Source organism: Scyliorhinus canicula, chromosome 13, assembly GCF_902713615.1.
Source record: "Scyliorhinus canicula chromosome 13, sScyCan1.1, whole genome shotgun sequence".
Lineage (NCBI taxonomy): Eukaryota > Metazoa > Chordata > Chondrichthyes > Carcharhiniformes > Scyliorhinidae > Scyliorhinus > Scyliorhinus canicula.
The window spans coordinates 101,923,473-101,943,173 of NC_052158.1; the positions used below are offsets into that span (position 1 = coordinate 101,923,473).

The following is a 19,701-nucleotide window of genomic DNA, read 5'->3' on the forward strand; positions in this document are numbered from 1 at the left end:
AAATAATCCCCATTCTGGAGAAACTGATTCCTGAGGCATCTGGTGAATCATCTCAGGCCCACAAAATGGTTCCTGAAGCGGACTCCTCAATACTCGAGGCCACTCCACTGAGAGACCTGCAAGAAGAGCAGATGGATAAATCTATGTGCAGTGCTACAACAACAGACGGAACCTAGCAGATGAGAATGAGCCACTAATCGGCTCTTCAGCAAAAGACGACCTCTCTTTCATCATATCAAGTGAGGATGAGCCACCAATTGGGGCTCCAACACAAAATGAAGAAGCAGCACCCAATATTGGGGAAATTGTTCCAACCCAGACACAGAATGCGCAGCTTCGCTTACTGCTCCTGAAGTTGCAGACTTGATTGTTTGTTATCCAAACATATGCCAACACTGGATGTTTCACAAGGTGATGGGCATGCAACTTGGCATGGATCAACCAACCTGCTCTGCAGCGGTCCAGCTAAGGCTCCAAAAGTGGCTGTGCTGGAGCAAGAGCCAGAGTCAGTCTGCGCTGTGGACGATCCACAAGCAAATAGTCCCATCGCGCAGTCCAGCAGCAAGATGGTTGCCACCAAAGCAAAAAAGAAAAATAAGAGCGGTCAAAAGATCCCTCCCATGAAAAGGAAGAAGAGAAGGAAAGTGGGGGATACCGTAGGTCGCTCGCGCAATACTGAAGAGGAAGGCATCGGCAATGTGGCCAACAGGCCAGAAAGCATACCACAACTCAGCAAGAAGCATGGCGGTAAAAAGAGACCAACAAGAAAACTGGGCTTCTGGATGCATCACGTCAAAAGACCAAACAACTGATAATGCACAAAAGACGTGCCAGAAAACTAGTCTTCCGGAAGTTAAAACGACATCAAGCAGCCGATAAAAGTTCAGAAGACCAATGGGGCGATGTTATTGTGAATGTCCAATACGTTGTGCACCAGGGACACATTCATCAGACATATCATCATGTTGTGTGAAGCACAGGTGCATCTGTATATATAACATGTATAAAATGACAATGCAGAACATGTTTTGTAAGACAGTTATATTTGAATACAAATGTTAAAAGTTCCAGAGGAAGGGGAATGTGGTGATATGCCTGTGATATGCCTGTGCACAGTTCTGCATATAGTTAGTCATGTGACCTCCAACCAGATGATAGAGATCAATCATGTAACTCAATACACCCGGCAGTTGGTAGTAAGACGTACAAGAAGATAGTCACACTTAGAGTAGCTCCAGAAGAATTCATTGAATTAATTTCATAGTCATCATCTGTACTGTAGTTCCTTAATTATCTTTGCCACATGTTTATTAATAAATTATGTTTATAGTTAATCAACTATATGTTCTGTGTGTATCATTACAACGTTTACATCACAGAACACAACATATTAAAATTTGGGCTTGTTGCTTTTCATACCATTGCCTACTTCCCTTGAAAATTAATGTGAAGTAGTGGACTGATTAAAACCAGCAACATGAACTCTCTTTCCATGGCCATAATCACCTACCAGGCGTGGCTTGTCCTATGAAGTGATCCGATCCATTAGCCCCTGCAACCCATATGACGATGGTGGTGGACATGAAGGTGGGTCTCAGTGAGGCATCAAAGTTAAGAGGAGACGCATCTGGCAACAGCTGCTGTGGTGTTTGGGAGTTTGAAACTGCATTTGGGATCTGGCCGAAATTTCTATCCAGGTTGGATAATGGATGGTGTACAGGCGATTATTGAACAATGCAGACAATTATCAGGCCAAAAGGCAGGTTTGCCATCAACTGAAGAATTACCTTGCAGAAAATACATTTCATAATTTAATAAATGGTGATTTTTTGTGTAAATTGTGTGAATTTTCAATAATTCAAGCAGAATTTTACTGACATTATGTATTTCATTGAAAATATTCCCATTTCCAAAACCAGCTCATTCTGTGTACCTGTCTAAAATATCTGATATTTCCATTTTAAATTTTCACCTGCACTGAAAAACATTGACAAAATGAACCATTATTAATCTTTTAGCAGTATAAGTTAAGTGCAGTTTGTCTTCTACAACTACATATAAAATATTTTTTCTAATACCCAACCTGCATATAGGACGTTTAAAAAAAAAAAACATTTGGCCATGCAGTAACATTTCGGAAGCTTGTGTTACTGGATAGATAGGTCCCTCCTATTTTTTTCACATAATACCAGAGATATCGGAAGCCAGGAAGACGTCTGCACCTCGTGCTTCAGTTTGCCAGCTATTAAAATATGTTTATGATTGAATAATGGTTAGGATTAAAAGAAATAGGAAATACAGAACACCAATAAATAATAGTGAGCTAGAATACCTGATGGTAAGATGTGTTTATCTGACCACTTCTGGCATCTTGTCAGCTCAGCTTTAGATTGTTGAAGTTGGGTTGCCAAGGAGTTCAGAGTTGTTTCCAAGTTTTCAGGAACTATTTTCTTAATGTCAAGTGACAGCCTCTGATCCTTCATGTCCACTGTTGTTTGCCAAGCCATCTCAAGTTTTTTGAGCCTGCTGGACAGATCTTGGCTCACCAAAAGAAGCTGCTGAAGTATATTTTTCTGCTCTGATTCAATCTCTACTTTGGTTTCGCTGATTTCTTCCAGGGTGTATGCCAGTTTCTTGTCCATTTGCGTTGTGATGTGCAAATTTGCATTAATAATGGCACTCATGTAGGTCTCTGCAAAGTTGGCTACAAAGTGGCGTATTTCGGAATGTATACTTTGCAATTCTACCTTACACACTTCATCAGTGGTGTATTGCAGGATGTTCTGTTTCATTTGAGAATCCTCCAGCATTACAAATAGCTTATCCCATTTCGTGAGTTCTTTTTGGCATTTACATGAACTGTCTGGGGAGGATAAATTTAGATTAAGTGAGTATTTAATTAAGTACAGGTTTTGTATCACTAGACATAGGGCTGAATTGGATACTGCAAAATTTGATGATTGGTAGCAGAATCGCTTTGTAGCACTACTTAAATGCTAACTAAACATTAAGGCCATGATTTTCCCGCGGCGCACGCACTGGTTGCAGGCGGGATTTTTCTGGTCCTCCGAAGTCAGGTCATTTGCGTTGCTCACCGGCCATGCCGCTGGGGAGCCCGCTGCATGGGTCTCATTCGGTGGGACAGGAAGATCCTGCTGCCAGGAAAGGGCTGGAAAATCCCACCCTAAATAAAATTAAGCTGCTTGTATTTTAATTCATTTTAGAAAGATAAAAACTTGCATTTATGTAGCACCGTTCACAACCTCAGGGCATTCTAAAACGTTTCTCAGGCAGCAAAATACTACTGTAGTGCAATCACTGTTGTATTGTAGATAATGCAACAGCCACTGTGCATACAACAACGTTTCGGCGGCTGCTCGGGTACAGGGAGGGAGAATTCAGAATGTCCAAATTACCTAACAGCACATCATTCGGGACTTATGGGAGGAAACCGGAGGACCCGGTGGAAACCCATGCAGACACAGGGAGAACGTGCAGACTCCACACCGACAGTGCCCCAAGCCGGGAATTAAACCTGGGACCCTGGCACTATGAAGCCATCATACTCATCACTATGCTACCGTGCTGCCCACTGCTACTGACCAGATAATCTATTTTATTTAGTGGTGCGGTTGTGGAGCAAATATTGCTGCTCTTCAAAATAATAATCTCCAGCTGGGAAGGCAGTTAAGGCCTTGGATTAAGATTTTATCTGAAAGACAGCAAATTCAACAATGCAGCAGTCCCTCAGTACTAGTTCTGATGTTGTATAAATCAAGCTACAAGGAAGCTTTGTCATTAATTTTAAATCAAATCACTATCCAAGTGAATTTATGATAGCACTCACCAGACATCACATTTAGTATATCAACATTTTGTCAGTGAAGTTAATGAGCCTTTTTTCCAGTAAGTATTTTCCTGAGATTAGCAGCAAACTGCCTAACATGTAGGAGTTAATCGAAATACGAGCACATGCTATGTTACATATGGTATTTTACTGCTAATCAGTAAGATTTTCCTAACTTTGTAGACAATGAAATCAGTCAACCATAAACCATTATCTACAAAATATTATTGTAGAGGCTAAATGTAATATAATTTTAAACAGCTAGTTTCATCAGTAAAGATAATGATGGAAAAGTACAGAAAGCATTATAAAACATATGGTATTACAGCAGGATCAATATTGAAATGTTCAATGTATCTAATTCTGAAGTTAACTTCTAAAATTACCTCACCTGGTAAAACAGAGATTTGATTTTCCATCCCATGAATATATTGTATCTCTTCCTCTGCCAAAGTATGGGACAAGTTGAGTAGAATCCATAGTATTATTGTAAATGCAGCCATTTCTCCCAAGTTGTATTCTTTTCAGTATGTGGTAGTATGAGGGCACTGTTCTGTTGATTTTAGTTCCTTCAGTGTGAGCTGTAAAGAGGACTGAACATAAGTCTCCAAAACCTCTTAATAAATAGTAAGTGAGGAATGATGCAAGAACCTTGCTGCACGTACTTTATACCAATGACAATGAGCTCGAGCTCTGCTTTCGCAACCAAGAGGTTGAATTACACAACCTTTAAACTTGTGGTTTAAGAGCACATGTGGGTAGGTGCATATAAGAAAGGGTCCAGCACTGGGGTAAGTTTTAGATTGCAAGCCAGATGTAATGATCTACCACCGGGGAATGCATTTTTGTAATAGAAAGTGGTAGCAATAAGTGACGAATGTGTATGAAAGCAGAGCAGGGCAAGTCCCAAAGGATTGTGGAAGTATGCAAGGGCATTTATTTCTGCATTTGATTAGGTTTTTGTTTTACAGTTTTTTTTTTCATGTGCAAGTAGTTGGGTACAATTCCTAAAGCAACTTTGATAAGTTTAATGAAAGAAAAATACTGAAATATATTTTGAATTTTATTTTAGATCTGTTTTGTTTGATAGTCATCTTTTTAAAATGTGTAACTATGTAAAAAGCAGCAAAAGCTTTTTTATATTAGTAACTGATTTTGAACTTGTAATTTCTCAATGGTGCATGAATTGATAGCACCATATAATTTGCAGCTATGATTCCGCACAAGGCCTGATCGTTGATGCGCCATCAGAACAAAGCGACGCGGGATGGTCAGAGAATTCCCCACGGGCTTAACAAGTGTCCTAGAGTGCTTTTGATTTTGTCCAGAGAGCAGATTTTGTGCTTCATTTTTTTGCTGAAGTCGTGGACCAAAGCAAGGGAAGAATTTTTTAAGTTCCCAAAAAGTTTATCCGCACTGATCTTTCCGTGATTGTAAACCAATTTGAACTGTGGTACAACACCTGCATTTATTTAAACCCCCTCATTTAAAAGCAGTGTCTCTGTTTTACAAGGGTGGGGGAGGAGAATATTGTATACTGAGTTTGAAATAAGGAACAGGGGAAGCGGGCTGGAGATTGGAGGCACATTCAGAAATTACAGTTTGAGCATTTGGTAATATTGCTAATAATGTCATTCTCTGAAGTCAAAGTTGCCTACTTTGAACCAACAACAATAAGAATAACCTTTATCAGAATAATACATCCCAAGGTCCTTCACATCAGTGTTATAAAGCAAAATGTGACACCAAGTCACTGTCGGCTATTAAGGTAATTGACCAAAAGCTTGTCATAATGGTAGCTTAAGGAGTGTCCTAAATGAGAGACAGATACATTTACAATGGGAATTCCAAAGTTTAGGGCCCTAGGGCAGAGTCAAGTGAAACCATATAAAATTCTGTCAAACACCAGAAGCATTTTCAAAACTCCTTGTAGCAAGCAAAATTGTATACATACTCAGTGCTATGATGGGGTTAAATAGTTAGACAGCAAGCCTGGCTATTCAGTTCAATAATGATTTCCTTATGTTATGGTTTAATTTTTGAATGGTATGTAGGTTGTAATAACTTTGAGGTCACCTGTTGTGCTGGTAAATTATTCTTACTACATTTAAGATTTTTGAACATTTATTTTCAGTCAAGGAAGAACTAATTTAACTTTTTTTGATTCATCTTCCTTAAATATAGCTATGATATCTTGCGTACTTTCAGTGGTACCACCTTTTGTTTGTTTATCACAGATTCCTTCATGCACCCACCGAGGAATGGTTTCCAGATGATTTACCAACTGTTGAATCCTTTATTTTCTTGTGCTCACAGGGAATTCTATGTTGTTGCGTGTTTTACCTTCGGTGTACGAGAAGCAGCCTGAACCTATTAACTACCACATGACAGAACTAGTCCAATTAATGTCTGGACTGGAACCATCAGAGCAGCAGCATCTTCTCCGCCTTCTCCAAATAATAACTAAGCAATGTCCTCAGGTAAAAGACTTTTTAACTGTTCCATTATTTCCTTTCTATCACACCTTTCATGATAACCGGATGATCCAAACAGCCCGTGAAGCACTTTTGAATTGTTGCAATGTTGGAGAAGCGGCAAATAATTCGCACAAAACTCTCACAAATGGCAATGTGATAATGGATAGATAATCAAATTTTTGTGATGTTGTTTGCGAGATAAATATTGGCTAGGACACTGGGGACAACTCCTTTCCCTCCTTCAATATAGTTCCATCCTGAACATTCATGTAAAAGAACAGCTGAGGCCTCAGTTTAGCATCTCATCCAAAGGCCTACACCTCTGGCGGTGTAGCACTCCAACCTCGCTGCATTGGAGTGTCAAATTTGATTTCCATCCTCGAGTGTGACTTCAACCAACAACCTTCGTGTTCAGAAAGTGAGAGTGCTGCCACTGAGCAACAGCTAAGACATGTCGTTTGGTTATTTGTGTCACTACCATTACCATGTTTCCCTACTTTCAACATTGACCACTTCAAAAATGCCATATGATGTAAGTTCATTTGTTTCTTTGAACAATGACAAAAGACTACTAACAGCTGGAAAATAGGAGCATGTTCTTTATTTGAGTTTTCGCCTCAATTATGTTTTTCAGTTCTATTGCCTTAATAGTAATAGTCCTGGGCAGGATTTTACAGCTCCCAATGCGGACGTGTTTGAAGGTTTGCCTGTCACCTTCCCACCCGCCACGAACCTGTCTCCTATCTCATAAAGGGCTGTTGGAGGTGTTGCGTGGTCGCCTTTGGGCCTATTGAGGTTCATAAATGGGCAAATAATAATCACTTAAGTGCCTCTCCTGCCCAGGCGCTATTTTATCTGAGACGGAGGAGACCCATGCCAAATGGAAAGCTTGGCAGCTTTTACTGGATGGGCTGGTGTCAAGCAAGCGGGGAGTGGGCAACATTCTTTGGGAGACAACCCCCCCCCCCCCCCCCCCCCAAAACAACCTCCCTCCCCAACATCATACTACCCTTTACCCTCCCCACTGGCTTCTCAGGTTCCATCAGGCAGTTGTGACCAGTTTATGTGTCTTGTAGCACCCTCGAGGTGGCAGACTTGAGAGGCCAGGGGGCTAGGGGGTTGGGTTTGCTGGGGTGCAGTGCTCCAGGCAAACCTAGAGTCCCAGTCTGCCTAGCTGGCTGCAGGAGTAGGTATGGGCCACCCTGTCTACAGTCCCACGCACCGCCCCCCCCACCTCCCCACCTTGATGTTCTCTCTCTAATGCTGCCTTCCATCTCAAGCTGCTGCTCGTTTTAAGTTGCAAGGTCACTGATTGGCCCTCCAACTTTGAGAGTCCACCCATTATTCATTGTTGTCATGCCAAATAAGGAGCACCCTGTGAAAATCCCAATGAATACCTGTTTCCACCCCAGGGGCAGGTTCAACACCCAAAAACAGTCTGACCTCTGCTTCCCCCAGAGGGAAAATCCAGGCCCTGGAGTTTTAACATGTTAACACATTCAACTTGACTAAGAGAAATGTACATTTCATGGTAATTCAGTGGCTGTAAATAAACAACTGAATAGCATACTATTTTTTACTGTAAATGGATCATAAAGTTTAATTCAAGATTGTCATTTTCACAGGGCACCAAGGATTATTGATTTTAAAATTCATTCACAGGATGTGGGCATTGCAAACAAAGCCAGCGTCTATTGCCCCTCTTTATTTGCCCTTGGAAAGATTATGGTGAGCTGTCTGTAGCAGCTTGTGAAGTTCCCCAGAGTGCTGTGAAATAAGGAATTCCAGGGCCAGGAATTTACGTTGGATTTTATGGCGTGTCTCCCACCGACGGCTGTGATGGGCCATATAAATTGCCATTTACTTCGGCAGGACTGCAATATCACGGTGGGAAGGAGGAGTCCTAAAATCCTGGATTTTGTTCTAATGACAATTACGGAGTGATGGCATGGTTTCAAGTCAGGATGGTGACTTGAGGCAGACGTGGAGGTGATGATGTCAGCATGCCCGCTATGCCCATGTCCTTCAGTAGTAGAGGGTTTGGAAGTGCTGTCCCTTGGTGAGTTGTTACAGTCCATCTTGAAGATGGTACCAAGTGCAGAGTCAGCCTGTCAGTCCAGGAAGAGTGAATATTTAAGATGGTGGATGAGGTACCAATCAAGCAGGCTACTTTGTTTTGGACCCTTCATCAGAGGAAGCTGTTGGGAAGTCAAGGCTGCTAAACCCAGGAAGCATGCTGTACCCAAGTTTACACAAGCTTCCCTCGAGTGCTGGCTGGACATAGTGGAGGACCACTGTGATGTATTTTGCACACGCTCTGGGTGAAGTTTGTTGCACGTTTTACTTGAGTGTAATACGCGTTTATTGGAGTGTATTAACACGCCTCCGTTTAAAGGCCGCGTGCTTAACACTGCTAGGCTCTGTATGTGTATTTTCAGCTCGGGAGTCGCCAGGTGTCGTATAAACACCTCACAAATATTCCAAGGTCAGGTTCAAAGTAATAAAACTATACACCGATTAGTAAGTTCCAAACGATTAGTATTTATTATTACAAATATAATAAATACACATGCACACGCTAAGGGACTAAGCTACAACTAAACTAAGCGATCAGAATACTTAACTAAACAGGAACAGGCAAGGTCAGGGAGCGAGGCCTTTGTTCCGATCTTGGTCTGTAACCTTCAGAGGGGCTGGTTCGCGTAGCGAGCGTCGTATTGTCACTTACGGTTCGGCGGCTGGTGCTCAACGGCTGGAGTCAGGATACAAGTCGAAGTTCTGGGTCGAAGTCAAAGCCGGAGCACAAAAACAGACCGGACCATGTGTGGGGGTCTATCTTTATAGTAGTCCCCAATGTCTGTGCCTTTTCGGGGCGGGCTTTACCTTCCATGCATTGATTGGATCAATTCTCAATCGATGTCTCATTAATTCCCCAATCTGAGGGTCCCTTCTCGATGGGTGGGGCGGTCTCTAGGGTCTTTTGAGATGGATACTTTTGGTGCCGTTTTGTCTGGGCCTTTACTTAAAGTATCTATTCAAAACCAAATGTTGCTATTGTGTGTGCCCAGATCTGGATTGCCTCATTAATATGCAAAGCGTTTTGCTATTAACACCTTTGGTTGAGATCTTCCACCTGGCCAGAAACTAGTTTTGCTGCGTGCAAAATGCTAATCAGTCTTTGCAGACTGCTTGTCTTGGCTAAACTGCTTTCTCCCTGCAGTCTTAGCAATTCTCCATTTTGTTAGCCCAGTGTCCATCTTAGGTGGCTACAAGTTCTACAAGCAAGATTGCCAAACCAGCATGGGTGGCAGTGGCAGCGGTGGCTATTGACAATGTCCTGCAGAAGAGGACTGCCATTCAATGGCACAAAAGGACGAACCATCTCCTCCATTCTGCCAGGGTAAGCCACTCTTCTCATCACTCATCCACCCATTACACATCCCACAGGGATCTCAGTCAGTGTCAGCTCAATGGGACACCACCACTAACTCTCCCACACACACCTTCATCTTCCCTGCGGGTTGTGTTCTCATCACCTCTCACCATCCACACAGGCCAGGCATTCTTATCCTCTGCTCTGACATGCGTGCTGCTTACACTCCCGCCATCTATCCCCATGCAAGATAAGCTGACACACAAGGGGAAGAGATCACAGATGGGGATAGGGTGGAGGTATTGACCTTGGGTAGGGTGCTCTTTCCAGGAGCCGGTGCAGACTCGATGGGCTGAATGGCTTCCTTCTGCACTGTAAATTCTATGAAAATGTGTGGAGAGGTGCCAGAACTGGAGGTCCTCATGGTCTTTGAGGAGAGAGTCATTCAGTTGCCCAATGAGGACGTGGACCTTTTACATGCTGATGGGGGGGTCGCCAGTGCTTAATCAAGTGAGGATCCAGCACTGCAACATCCATCATACAACAATGCTGTGAGTGATGTTTCCTGTTTCACAGGCCCCTGCCATGCATTAATGATCTCTCCTTTTATTCGCAGGTTCATCTGGGAAGCAGCCAAAGGGATTCACTAGTCAGGTTCTCAACTCCAGCCCTGAGAGCAATATAGAATTCACAGACCCTGAAATAGAAGAACTGTCACAGCACTCAGCCACACCCTCCATCACCTCAGACACACACCTCAGTGTAACTGAGTTCTAAACTCGCTACGGGGTCACGATCTGGTGAGCACGTCGCACTGGCTGGTCCACAGCAGGTGGAGGCAGGGATGGTCCAAGGAGCTGGCACTTGGAGGATTGCTGGAATTCAGGATTCTGCTGAGTCCGGGTCAGATGTTAAGCTTCTGGACTTTGTAACAGCAGGTTTGAAATGTTAAGAAGCTGGAGTTACACAGTTTGGGTATGGGTGTTAATCACTTGTACATAATGTTCACTTCTGTACATAAACTCCCACTAATTGCACCCTTTCTGTGGCTCCTTGTTATGATGAGCAGTGTTCCTGTTAGTCTGAAGTGAAAGCTCGATTCTTACACAATATAAAGGCAGGGGTTCTCAGGCCAGAGTCTCCTCCTTGTGCTTTGTTCAAATGTCCCAGCACATTGATGGTGTTCCTGCACAGTGACTGAACACATCAGTCATGCCCGTATCTTGATGGGAATTATAATGTCTGCCAGAAAGAACTACTTGGAATCACAGAGTTCAGTTATTCCCCCTGTGTGCTCTGTGCATTTTGAGATGCACCTGGTTGCTCCATTCCATCAGTTGCTGTCTCCAGTGACATTGTGGCCCTCAAGGGTTCAGCTAACAAAGGATGCCATAGGAACACACAAGTGCTTCTTGAGTGGGCACAATTGCATGAGCAGCCTAATTCCAAGCATATCAATTGAGCTCAAGCTAAATGGTCTCTGTTGCAACTGAATACTCACCTTAGATATGTTTTTCCATTTGATTTGCCCTTCATCCTGCCTCCATACACTAGCACCACTCCCTGCCCAAAGTGGATGCACAGAACCTTCAGACCCACCCCCAACCCGCACTGAAGCCCATGCCCTGGCACCACAAGGCAGTTGCGATGAAGCTGCTGAGCAAACTTGCCTGTGAACACCACACCCCCACCCCCCCCATCCTGAAATCATGGAGCTGCTGCGCGAGCTGACGTTAGACGGTATGAAATGTGGCCAGCCACTAACGGGCGGGAGGGATGATCGTGTCCTGCATTTACGCCAATGGGATGTACATCCAAGGCCTTCTTGTGATATTTTACACTTTCCCTGCTAAACCCGCCCGTTGTGAATGGGACCACAGAATCTCAGCCCTAGCCTTTGGCTTGCATTGTATTTATGTAGCTGGTCCAGTTAACCTTCTGGTCAATGGTGGCCTCCTGGATATTGTTTTAATGGTTAACCCAATTAGAGCTGAAATCGGACAACATCCACAAAGGCTGCATTTAATTTTGAAAGTTTTTGACACATTTATAATCTAGCAACACCCTCCAGAGTTAAGCTTTCTGTTTGCAAAACTGCCACTGTGAGGAGTCACCATGTGAATCCCCAGGCAGTAAACTGGAGTTTATGCCTTGGCAGATAAGCCGCTGAAATTGTAGTCGGGCTAGACTTCCGCTAGACTACCACTGACCACAGGAAATATTTCAGATCCACCACTTTATCCCCACCCAACCTTTGATGCTGAGGAGCAATTTAGCATGGCCAGTCCACTTAACCTGCACACCTTTTGGACTGTGAGAGGAGACAGGAGCATCTGGCGGAAACCCACGCAGACATGGGGAGAACGCACAGAAATTCACCGAAGGCCAGAATCGAACCTGAGGCCCTGGCACTGTGAGGCAGCAGTGCTAACCATTGTTAGCCTCTGTTTCAGCCCAAGAGACTAAAGGTAATGGTGCAATTGCACTCCTGAATGATGAGAATAATGAGTAACATTGTAAAAAATGATCAACTCCCACTATCTTTTTTAGGAGAGGCTGAATAAAGAAGGAAGCAGCATCGAGTGAGATTTTTGTGGAAACTTTATTAGGAAAAGAGATATAAAAGTTGAAATGGTATGACTGTATAATGAAGGCTCATGCATTTATGACATTAAAATATGGTTGACATATTTATATTTCTATAAATATATTTGTATCTTAAAGTAGATTTAAAAGTTGTCCACCAGATGTGTGTTTATGTCCAATCGATAAGTTGAATCAATGGAAATGAAATTTGACCCTTTCTACAGTCCGTGTCCGATCCACAATGAAGGTTTTACATTCCTATGATGGGATTTGAAAATCTACACCAGATTTAGAAGCAGTATTTAGAGGTATTCAATCAGTTCATACTTGTCCGCACAGTTTTACGCTTTGAAATTACACTGGTTCCAAAATGAATGTTGGGGCACGATATTGCTTTCAGGGAAATGATTGGAACGATGTAATTTAGAAAGGTCTTTCACAGTGAAATTGGATACATGTGGTAAGAGATGTTTTCACTGCTGCAGAAAATAGAAGTAATATCCAGTCTGAGAAGAACAGGAAAGGAACTGATGGCTAAGAATATGGAAGTATGTTCACCATCGAAGCTGTGACCACCTCTTTGCTGCAAATTGTGAGGGTTTACAAACCTGAATGATTAGAGTGAAAGTAATAGATAAAATAGTTTCCTCGTGATGATGGGGAAGTAAAACGGAAAGAGTAAAGGGTAAAATTATGCAGAGGAAAGGGGTCCTCGTGATTTATTGTATATGTTCAATTTTTAAGCAGATGTCAGAAGAAATCCTCATAAGGGATGTTTTTTAGTTTTGGTTTGGGACGATCAAATTGTAAGGATTCACAGTTCAGTTCTTCGTGCATTGAAATGAAAAAAATGAAAATCACTTATTGTCACGAGTAGGCTTCAATTAAGTTACTGTGAAAAGCCCCTAGTCGCCACATTCCGGCGCCTGTCCGGGGAGGCTGGTACGGGAATCGAACCGTGCTGCTGGCCTGCTTGGTCTGCTTTAAAAGCCAGCGATTTAGCCCAGTGAGCTAAACCAGCCCCATTGAAATTTAACCCTGCGTACCTTCTCTTTGATGATTTAATGCCAAGGCAAAACGGATGCTCTTAAAACAGGAAGTCTAGAGTCATCAAGGAATGCTACAAAGCGATGTTTCTCAGACTTCATCTTGCTTGAGATAATGTGAGCCAGAATTTGCAGTTGGAATGACAGCAAAATTGACAGCATCCACCGTCATTATGAGACACTCGGTGAGCTGTGGTGTCTGTACAGGTGTGTTTATGCACAAAGGCTGGAATTTTAAGGCCCTGCTGTGGCAAGGCTGGGCTGTAAAATGCAATGACCTGTTCAAACCATCACTGACGTTGGCAGGAATGGAAGATGCCGCCGGTAGGAAGGTTGGCATTGTGCCAATGTTTGGCAAAGTGTCAACTCGTGTGGGCAAAGCAGAATGTAGCCATCCAGCTGCACTTCTGGCTTTTCCCGTCATATTTATTGACACTTCATCAAAAACAAGTAAAGGGTGGGTCCCATGACATCATGCTGGCGGGGCAGGCTGCAATCAGTGCATCTTGAGCTCTTGAAAGATCTCTCAGCCAATCGAAGCTGGCAAACCTAAAGAACAGGGCAGCTCAGTAGCACAAGTGGATAGCACTGTGGCTTCACAGCACCAGGATCCCAGGTTCGATTCCCTGCTGGGTCACTGTCTGTGCGGAGTCTGCATGTTCTCCCCGTGTCTGCGTGGGTTTCCTCCCGGTGCTCCGGTTTCCTCCCACAGTCCAGAGACGTACAGATTAGGTGGATTGGCTATGATAAATTGCCCTTAGTGACCAAAAAGGTTAGGAGGGGTTACTGGGATAGGGTGGAAATGAGGGCTTAATTTAGACGGTGCAGACTCAATGGGCCGAATGGCCTCCTTCTGTACTGTATATTTTATGTTCTCGAATAACGACGAGTCCGAATACAGGAGGGAGATAGAGAACCTAGTGGAGTGGTGTAACGACAACAATCTCTTCCTCAATGCCAGCAAAACTAAAGAGCTGGTCATCGACTTCAGGAAGCAAAGTACTGTACACACCCCTGTCAGCATCAACGGAGCCGAGGTGGAGATGGTTAGCAGTTTCAAATTCCTAGGGGTGCACATCACCAAAAATCTATCCTGGTCCACTCACGTCGACGTTATCGCCAAGAAAGCACAACAGCGCCTATACTTCCTCAGGAAACTAAGGAAATTCGGCATGTCCACATTAACCCTTACCAACTTTTACAGATGCACTATAGAAAGCATCCTATCGGGCTGCATCACAGCCTGGTATGGCAACTGCTTGGCCCAGGACCGCAAGAAACTTCAGAGAGTCGTGAATACCGCCCAGTCCATCACACGAACCTGCCACCCATCCATTGATTCCATCTACACCTCCCGCTGCCGGGGGAAAGCAGGCAGCATAATCAAGGGTCCCTCCCACCCGGCTTACTCACACTTCCAACTTCTTCCATCGGGCAGGAGATTCAGAAGTCTGAGAACACGCACGGACAGACTCAAAAACAGCTTCTTCCCCACTGTCACCAGACTCCTAAATGACCCTCTTATTGACTGACCTCATTAACACTACACCCTGTCTGCTTCATCCGATGCCAATGCTTATGTAGTTACATTGTATATCTTGTGCTGCCCTATTATGTATTATCATGTATTTTCTTGAATTTTGTTTAATTCCCTTTTCTTCCATGTACTGAATGATCTGTTGAGCTGCTTGCAGAAAAATACTTTTCACTGTACCTCGGTACACATGACAATAAACAAATCCAATCCAATCCAATCCAATCCAATGTTCTAACCACCTGGAGCAATGGGCATCTCTGGTATTGTAGTAGGCCCAGGCTGAAGATCATCGCTGGAGCCCTGAAGGAAAGGTTGCCGAGCTGGTATTGTCGGGTCCAGTTAGGAAGGCCCTGGTGAGGAAGGAGGTGGCAGAAGCCAATTAAAATGACATACTGGGTTTTCTTCCTGAATGGGCGGCATTTGCCACTGGCAGGTCTGGGGCAGCCAATGCACAACAGAGAGACCTGTCAGTGGCTGCTTAAGATGTACTTCCCAGCCTTGACAGGTCGGGTGAAGTCTGCAGTGCAGTCCCCAAAGGGTCTCCCACATTGTCGTTGTCTGCTGCAGCAGTGGGACAACATCCTTGACGATGACGCCGAGGAGGGGCAGAAAGTTTCCTCGGGTGAGGAGGAAGACCAGGAGGGAGTGGAGGAAGGGGCCAAAGAGGAGCCAGAGGACGGAGGCCAGGAAAGGGTGAGAGTTCACAGGGATCCCTCATCACTTCCCGCTTTGCACAATAGGACCATCATGTTGTCTGACAGTTAGACAACCCCCTCCCCACACCCCCAAGAGCTCAGTGACACCTCCGCGAACAAGGGAGGAGGTCTGTATGAAAAACAAGTCTTCAGGGGCTTGTCTTTGGGATTCCTTCTGCCCGCTGAGCCTGCCAACACAGGAGGGTGGTGATGATTTATGTAAGGAAAGCCCTGATGTTCCTCAGCCTTTTTTTATGTTTGATTCCTATCTGTCTGCTGCCAGAATGCAGACTCCATGGCTCAGGTGTGAGTGAGGTTCAGGCCTACAACTCATTGTCCTGTAGCACTAGAGGGGATTTTAGGCAAGGGACTAGGGCTCACTGATTAATGCCAGAGTCCTTCCAGGATGTATGCTACTCTTGGTTTAAGTGGGCCTAACCTTTTCCCTTACATTGAGAGCCTGTGAGAACAGCCATGTTCTGATGGGGTGAAGATCTATCCCAGTGGAAAGAGGGTGAAAGACAGTGAAGCCTTAATGTTGTGAACAACAAGGGTTTAATAATGAATTGGGACATTTCATTATGACCCCCAACGATCTATGTCGAACTTCCCTCTGTGGCCCCCACTACGCTTTGGTTGCAAATCAGAAGCGGAGGTGGCCTGCACCCTTCCATGTCTTGTTGCCTGAGATTGCCATGGCTGGCGTCCTCTGGAGGGCCTTGGACTACTTTTGAGTGGCACTGATATTGTCACGCCACCTTGTTGTGCCCACTGCCCTTGGGATGTGCTGGGATCAGGAAGAGGCGATTCAGAAAGGCTGGTCACTCCCAGCATGGAAGGCCCTGAGATTAGCTACAGCTTTTCCTCCTCCCTTTGTGTGCTTATTGGCCTCTGGGTTAATCCATGGCATGGAGGGGCAGCAGGAGTGAGGTCCAGAAGCATCAAAGTCATCTGGCGTTGCAAGTCCTGGAGGCTCGAAAGTGTTTGCATTATGGTGTCGAACCCCTCAGCCATGGCTTTCAGGGACTGAGCCATGTTTCAGAATTCTGCAGTCATGGCTCTGACGTCTTGCCCCAGGCTTTCCACTGCAGAAACCTTCCTTGCAGTGTTGGCCCTGGTGCCACGCATCACCAGCAACATCTCCTGCGACAGAAGGCTTTGGGACTCCTCCATTCAGCCTTGCAGTCACAGGAATGTGGCTGACAATTCCTCCTGGTTTTCCAATCTCTGCCTTTGAATCTCCAACAGCTGAGGGGGGAACAAGTCCAGAGGCATGGCACCTGGCTGGGGTACAACTCAGCCCTGCTATCCATCTGATCTCCAACTGTCCAACACCTGGGACGTTCCTGCCCACAGTGCATCAGAAGCATTGTGGTGCGCCCCAGATAGTAGCCAAGAAGTCTGCCTCCTAAGTTCGCCACCGACATGTGCGTCTCTGCGATGGTGGATTATGTGGGTGATAGCTGTGATGCATCGCCTGTGTCCCCCTCGGAGATCTCTTCTGAGGTTCTGTTGAAGATGGCGGGGGGACATTGCTGGTTCACAGCCAATGCTCATTGATTGATATTCCTGCAAGGCAAGGAACATAGCCTGGTCAAGGGTTTGGACAACAGAAATCTTACTTGAGATGAAATGAAATGAAAATCACTTATTGTCACAAGTAGGCCTCAATGAAGTTACTGTGAAAAGCCCCTAGTCACCACGTTCCGGCGCCTGTTCGGGGAGGCTGGTACGGGAATTGGACCCCCGTCCTCTTGGTCAGGCTATTGGCACTGACCAGTGCTGCCGCAGTCTTCCTGGCAGGACTGGTGACCTTGCTGGGGGGCCAGCAATCGCATCAGGGCCCCTGTGAAAATCTGGGTGCTGATCTTCTAGCTGCCATCCACCTGGCTTGAATGAAGTCAGGTGCTGTGGAGATGTTTAAATGATTGAAGTACTCCAATGCCCCCCAGCATCCAGGGAGGATGTATCGGATGCTTTGCACCACAGGTGTGTGATTTTCATGTGGGGAAAATAATTGTTTTGAATTAACTAAAAATTATGATCCAGATCGCGCTGTTGGGCTGACAGGATTCACTCCGATTTTCACAACAAAATGAGATTTAGTCATTTTTTTGGGAAACATACACCCACTACCTCTGATTCACCAGGCCAGTACAACATGATCTCCCACAATGTTTGGGTCAGACGGCCATCAGTCATATCTGTTGCAATAGATTCTAGAATAGCTTATCTATTTCTTTATTAATTATTTGAAAAATCATTTGAAAAAATAGTGAGTCATGAACAAGCTGGGAAGTTTCTTTAATTTCTAAATCAGGATGCGGAATCTAATTCTTGGAGGAACATTGTAATTGATCAATTTTATATCCCCTTGCATATCAGTCTGTGCATTCCAGAGGAAGTTGCTTTTCTGGTCATTGTTTTGGTATGTACTACTTCAATTCCCAAAATCAGATTATTCTGAAGGATTTATTCCCATTCGACATTCCTGCATTTTATTAGTAATCATGCTAACTAAGAGAAACAATAACGACATCATGTTTTCTGACGTATTTCAGTAAGTTTGAACTTCAGCTAGCTGACCCATCCTTTCACATTGTAAATTTGTTTTGTCAGATTGCCAAAATACTTTCTGTAGTAGTTTCTTTATCATTGAATTAATTTACTCAGATTTGAAATAATTAGTTTATTACTAAGTATTTAGTGATTCATAATCCCATTATTATTATCCAAGGTATGCAATTATAAGAAAGACAGTTGCAATATTTGTCAAACCAGTATTTATAAGGAACAAGGTTAATACATAGATTGATGGTCCTTGTTGGATCGCTCCAAAGCTGTAACAGCTTTTGCCTGGAAATCAGTACAAATTCCAGAGAATGCCTTTTGCACTTGAGCATGCCTGTTTTTTGTGGAATATCTGGGAAAAAACGGAATTTCTCAGCAGTGTTCTTTTGTTGCACAAGTGTGCATTCCAGTCTGATATTTAAGGAGCTCTAGTGACAATATTAATGGAAATGACTGAGGAAGCAAATATAAACCTGTGGGAGTGGGGGGGGGGGGGGGGAGAGAAATTTGTACTTTTAAAGCATTTCTAACTGGGGTCCCTGAATATATCATTTGACCATGCCTGACAACATAGAATCCCTACAGCGCATAAGTAGGCTATTCACCCCATAGGATCTGCACCAACCCTCCGAAAGAGCACCCTACCTGGGCCGACTCCCCTGCCCTATCCCCTTTGTTGCTCTGTTTACTTGCTATAAATATAGCAATCAATATGGTCGCCTTCCTTAATCCTAATTATGTTTACACTTAGACTCGCCAGGTATCTCTCGATACTGTCACAAGTTTCAAACCCGAATACTGATCAAAGAGCCAATACACTAGTTAGTTAGTTCAAAGTCAATACTATTTATTTACACAGACCGTAAGATCTACTTATGCACAAAGTGCTACAAACTAAACTATCTCTAACGCTAAAGCCTATACTTAACTTTGGGTGCCCACTCAGTCAGAGGAACAATGGCCGTTGTTCGGATCTGAGGCTGTTGGGTTCGAAGAGGTACAGGAGAACAGCTAAGGTTGTCTGTCTGGTAGCGAGCGTTGACCTTGAACTTACTTGCTTCTGGTGGACGGGTCTCTCCGCTTTGAGAGCCAAGTCCAAGAGAGCGAATCTCTCGTGGGGGTTCCTTCTTGTACCCGGAGCGGCTTTGCACGCTTTTAGGCAGGCCTTAAACTTGGCCCCAATTAATTGGGCCGCTTCTCGATCATTGCTATCGATCTTGTCCAATAAAGGGGTGGGTGCCCTGATGGCTGGGCGTGTCTTAGGTGGCCGTTGGCCTTGCTTTGTTTGTGTCTTTCTGGCGCCGGGATGTCTGCAATAGTATCAACTACCTGAGTGTTAGTCCTTTGTTTCCCGGAGATGGGCCATCAATATGCTAATCGTCCCAGAGTTTTGATTCCGTCAGGTAACTGCTTCCCGAATATACATTCAGGCACTGTGCCTGCTTGTTGTCCTGACATTGTCCACAGTTCCCAATATTCTTTGCAAGCGTCCATTTTGTATTCTGGAAGTGGCCATCCCAGATGGCTACACTCCCTCCTTGTGATCCTCAACGCGAAGCGTGAAGGATC

The 19,701-nt window shown here is 44.3% G+C and overlaps 2 protein-coding genes across 5 annotated transcripts in view; one reads left to right on the forward strand and one right to left on the reverse strand.

Moving 5' to 3' along the window:
- Positions 1–14,692, reverse strand: part of LOC119976001 (pentraxin-related protein PTX3-like) — a 31,152-nt gene extending 16,460 nt beyond the window's left edge. The window contains exons 1-3 of the mRNA XM_038816024.1: positions 14,681–14,692; positions 4,239–4,440; positions 2,333–2,863 (exon numbers count right to left, since the gene is read on the reverse strand). Of these exons, the coding sequence (XP_038671952.1) occupies positions 2,333–2,863; positions 4,239–4,350 (643 nt within the window). The 5' untranslated portion in view covers positions 4,351–4,440; positions 14,681–14,692. The remainder of the gene's footprint in view (positions 1–2,332; positions 2,864–4,238; positions 4,441–14,680) is intronic.
- veph1 (ventricular zone expressed PH domain-containing 1) overlaps positions 1–19,701 on the forward strand; it is a 359,761-nt gene that overhangs the window by 110,308 nt on the left and 229,752 nt on the right. For all 4 annotated transcript variants that reach the window (XM_038816020.1, XM_038816021.1, XM_038816022.1 and 1 more), the window contains exon 6: positions 6,164–6,327. In XM_038816020.1, coding sequence (XP_038671948.1) covers positions 6,164–6,327 — 164 coding nt within the window. The remainder of the gene's footprint in view (positions 1–6,163; positions 6,328–19,701) is intronic.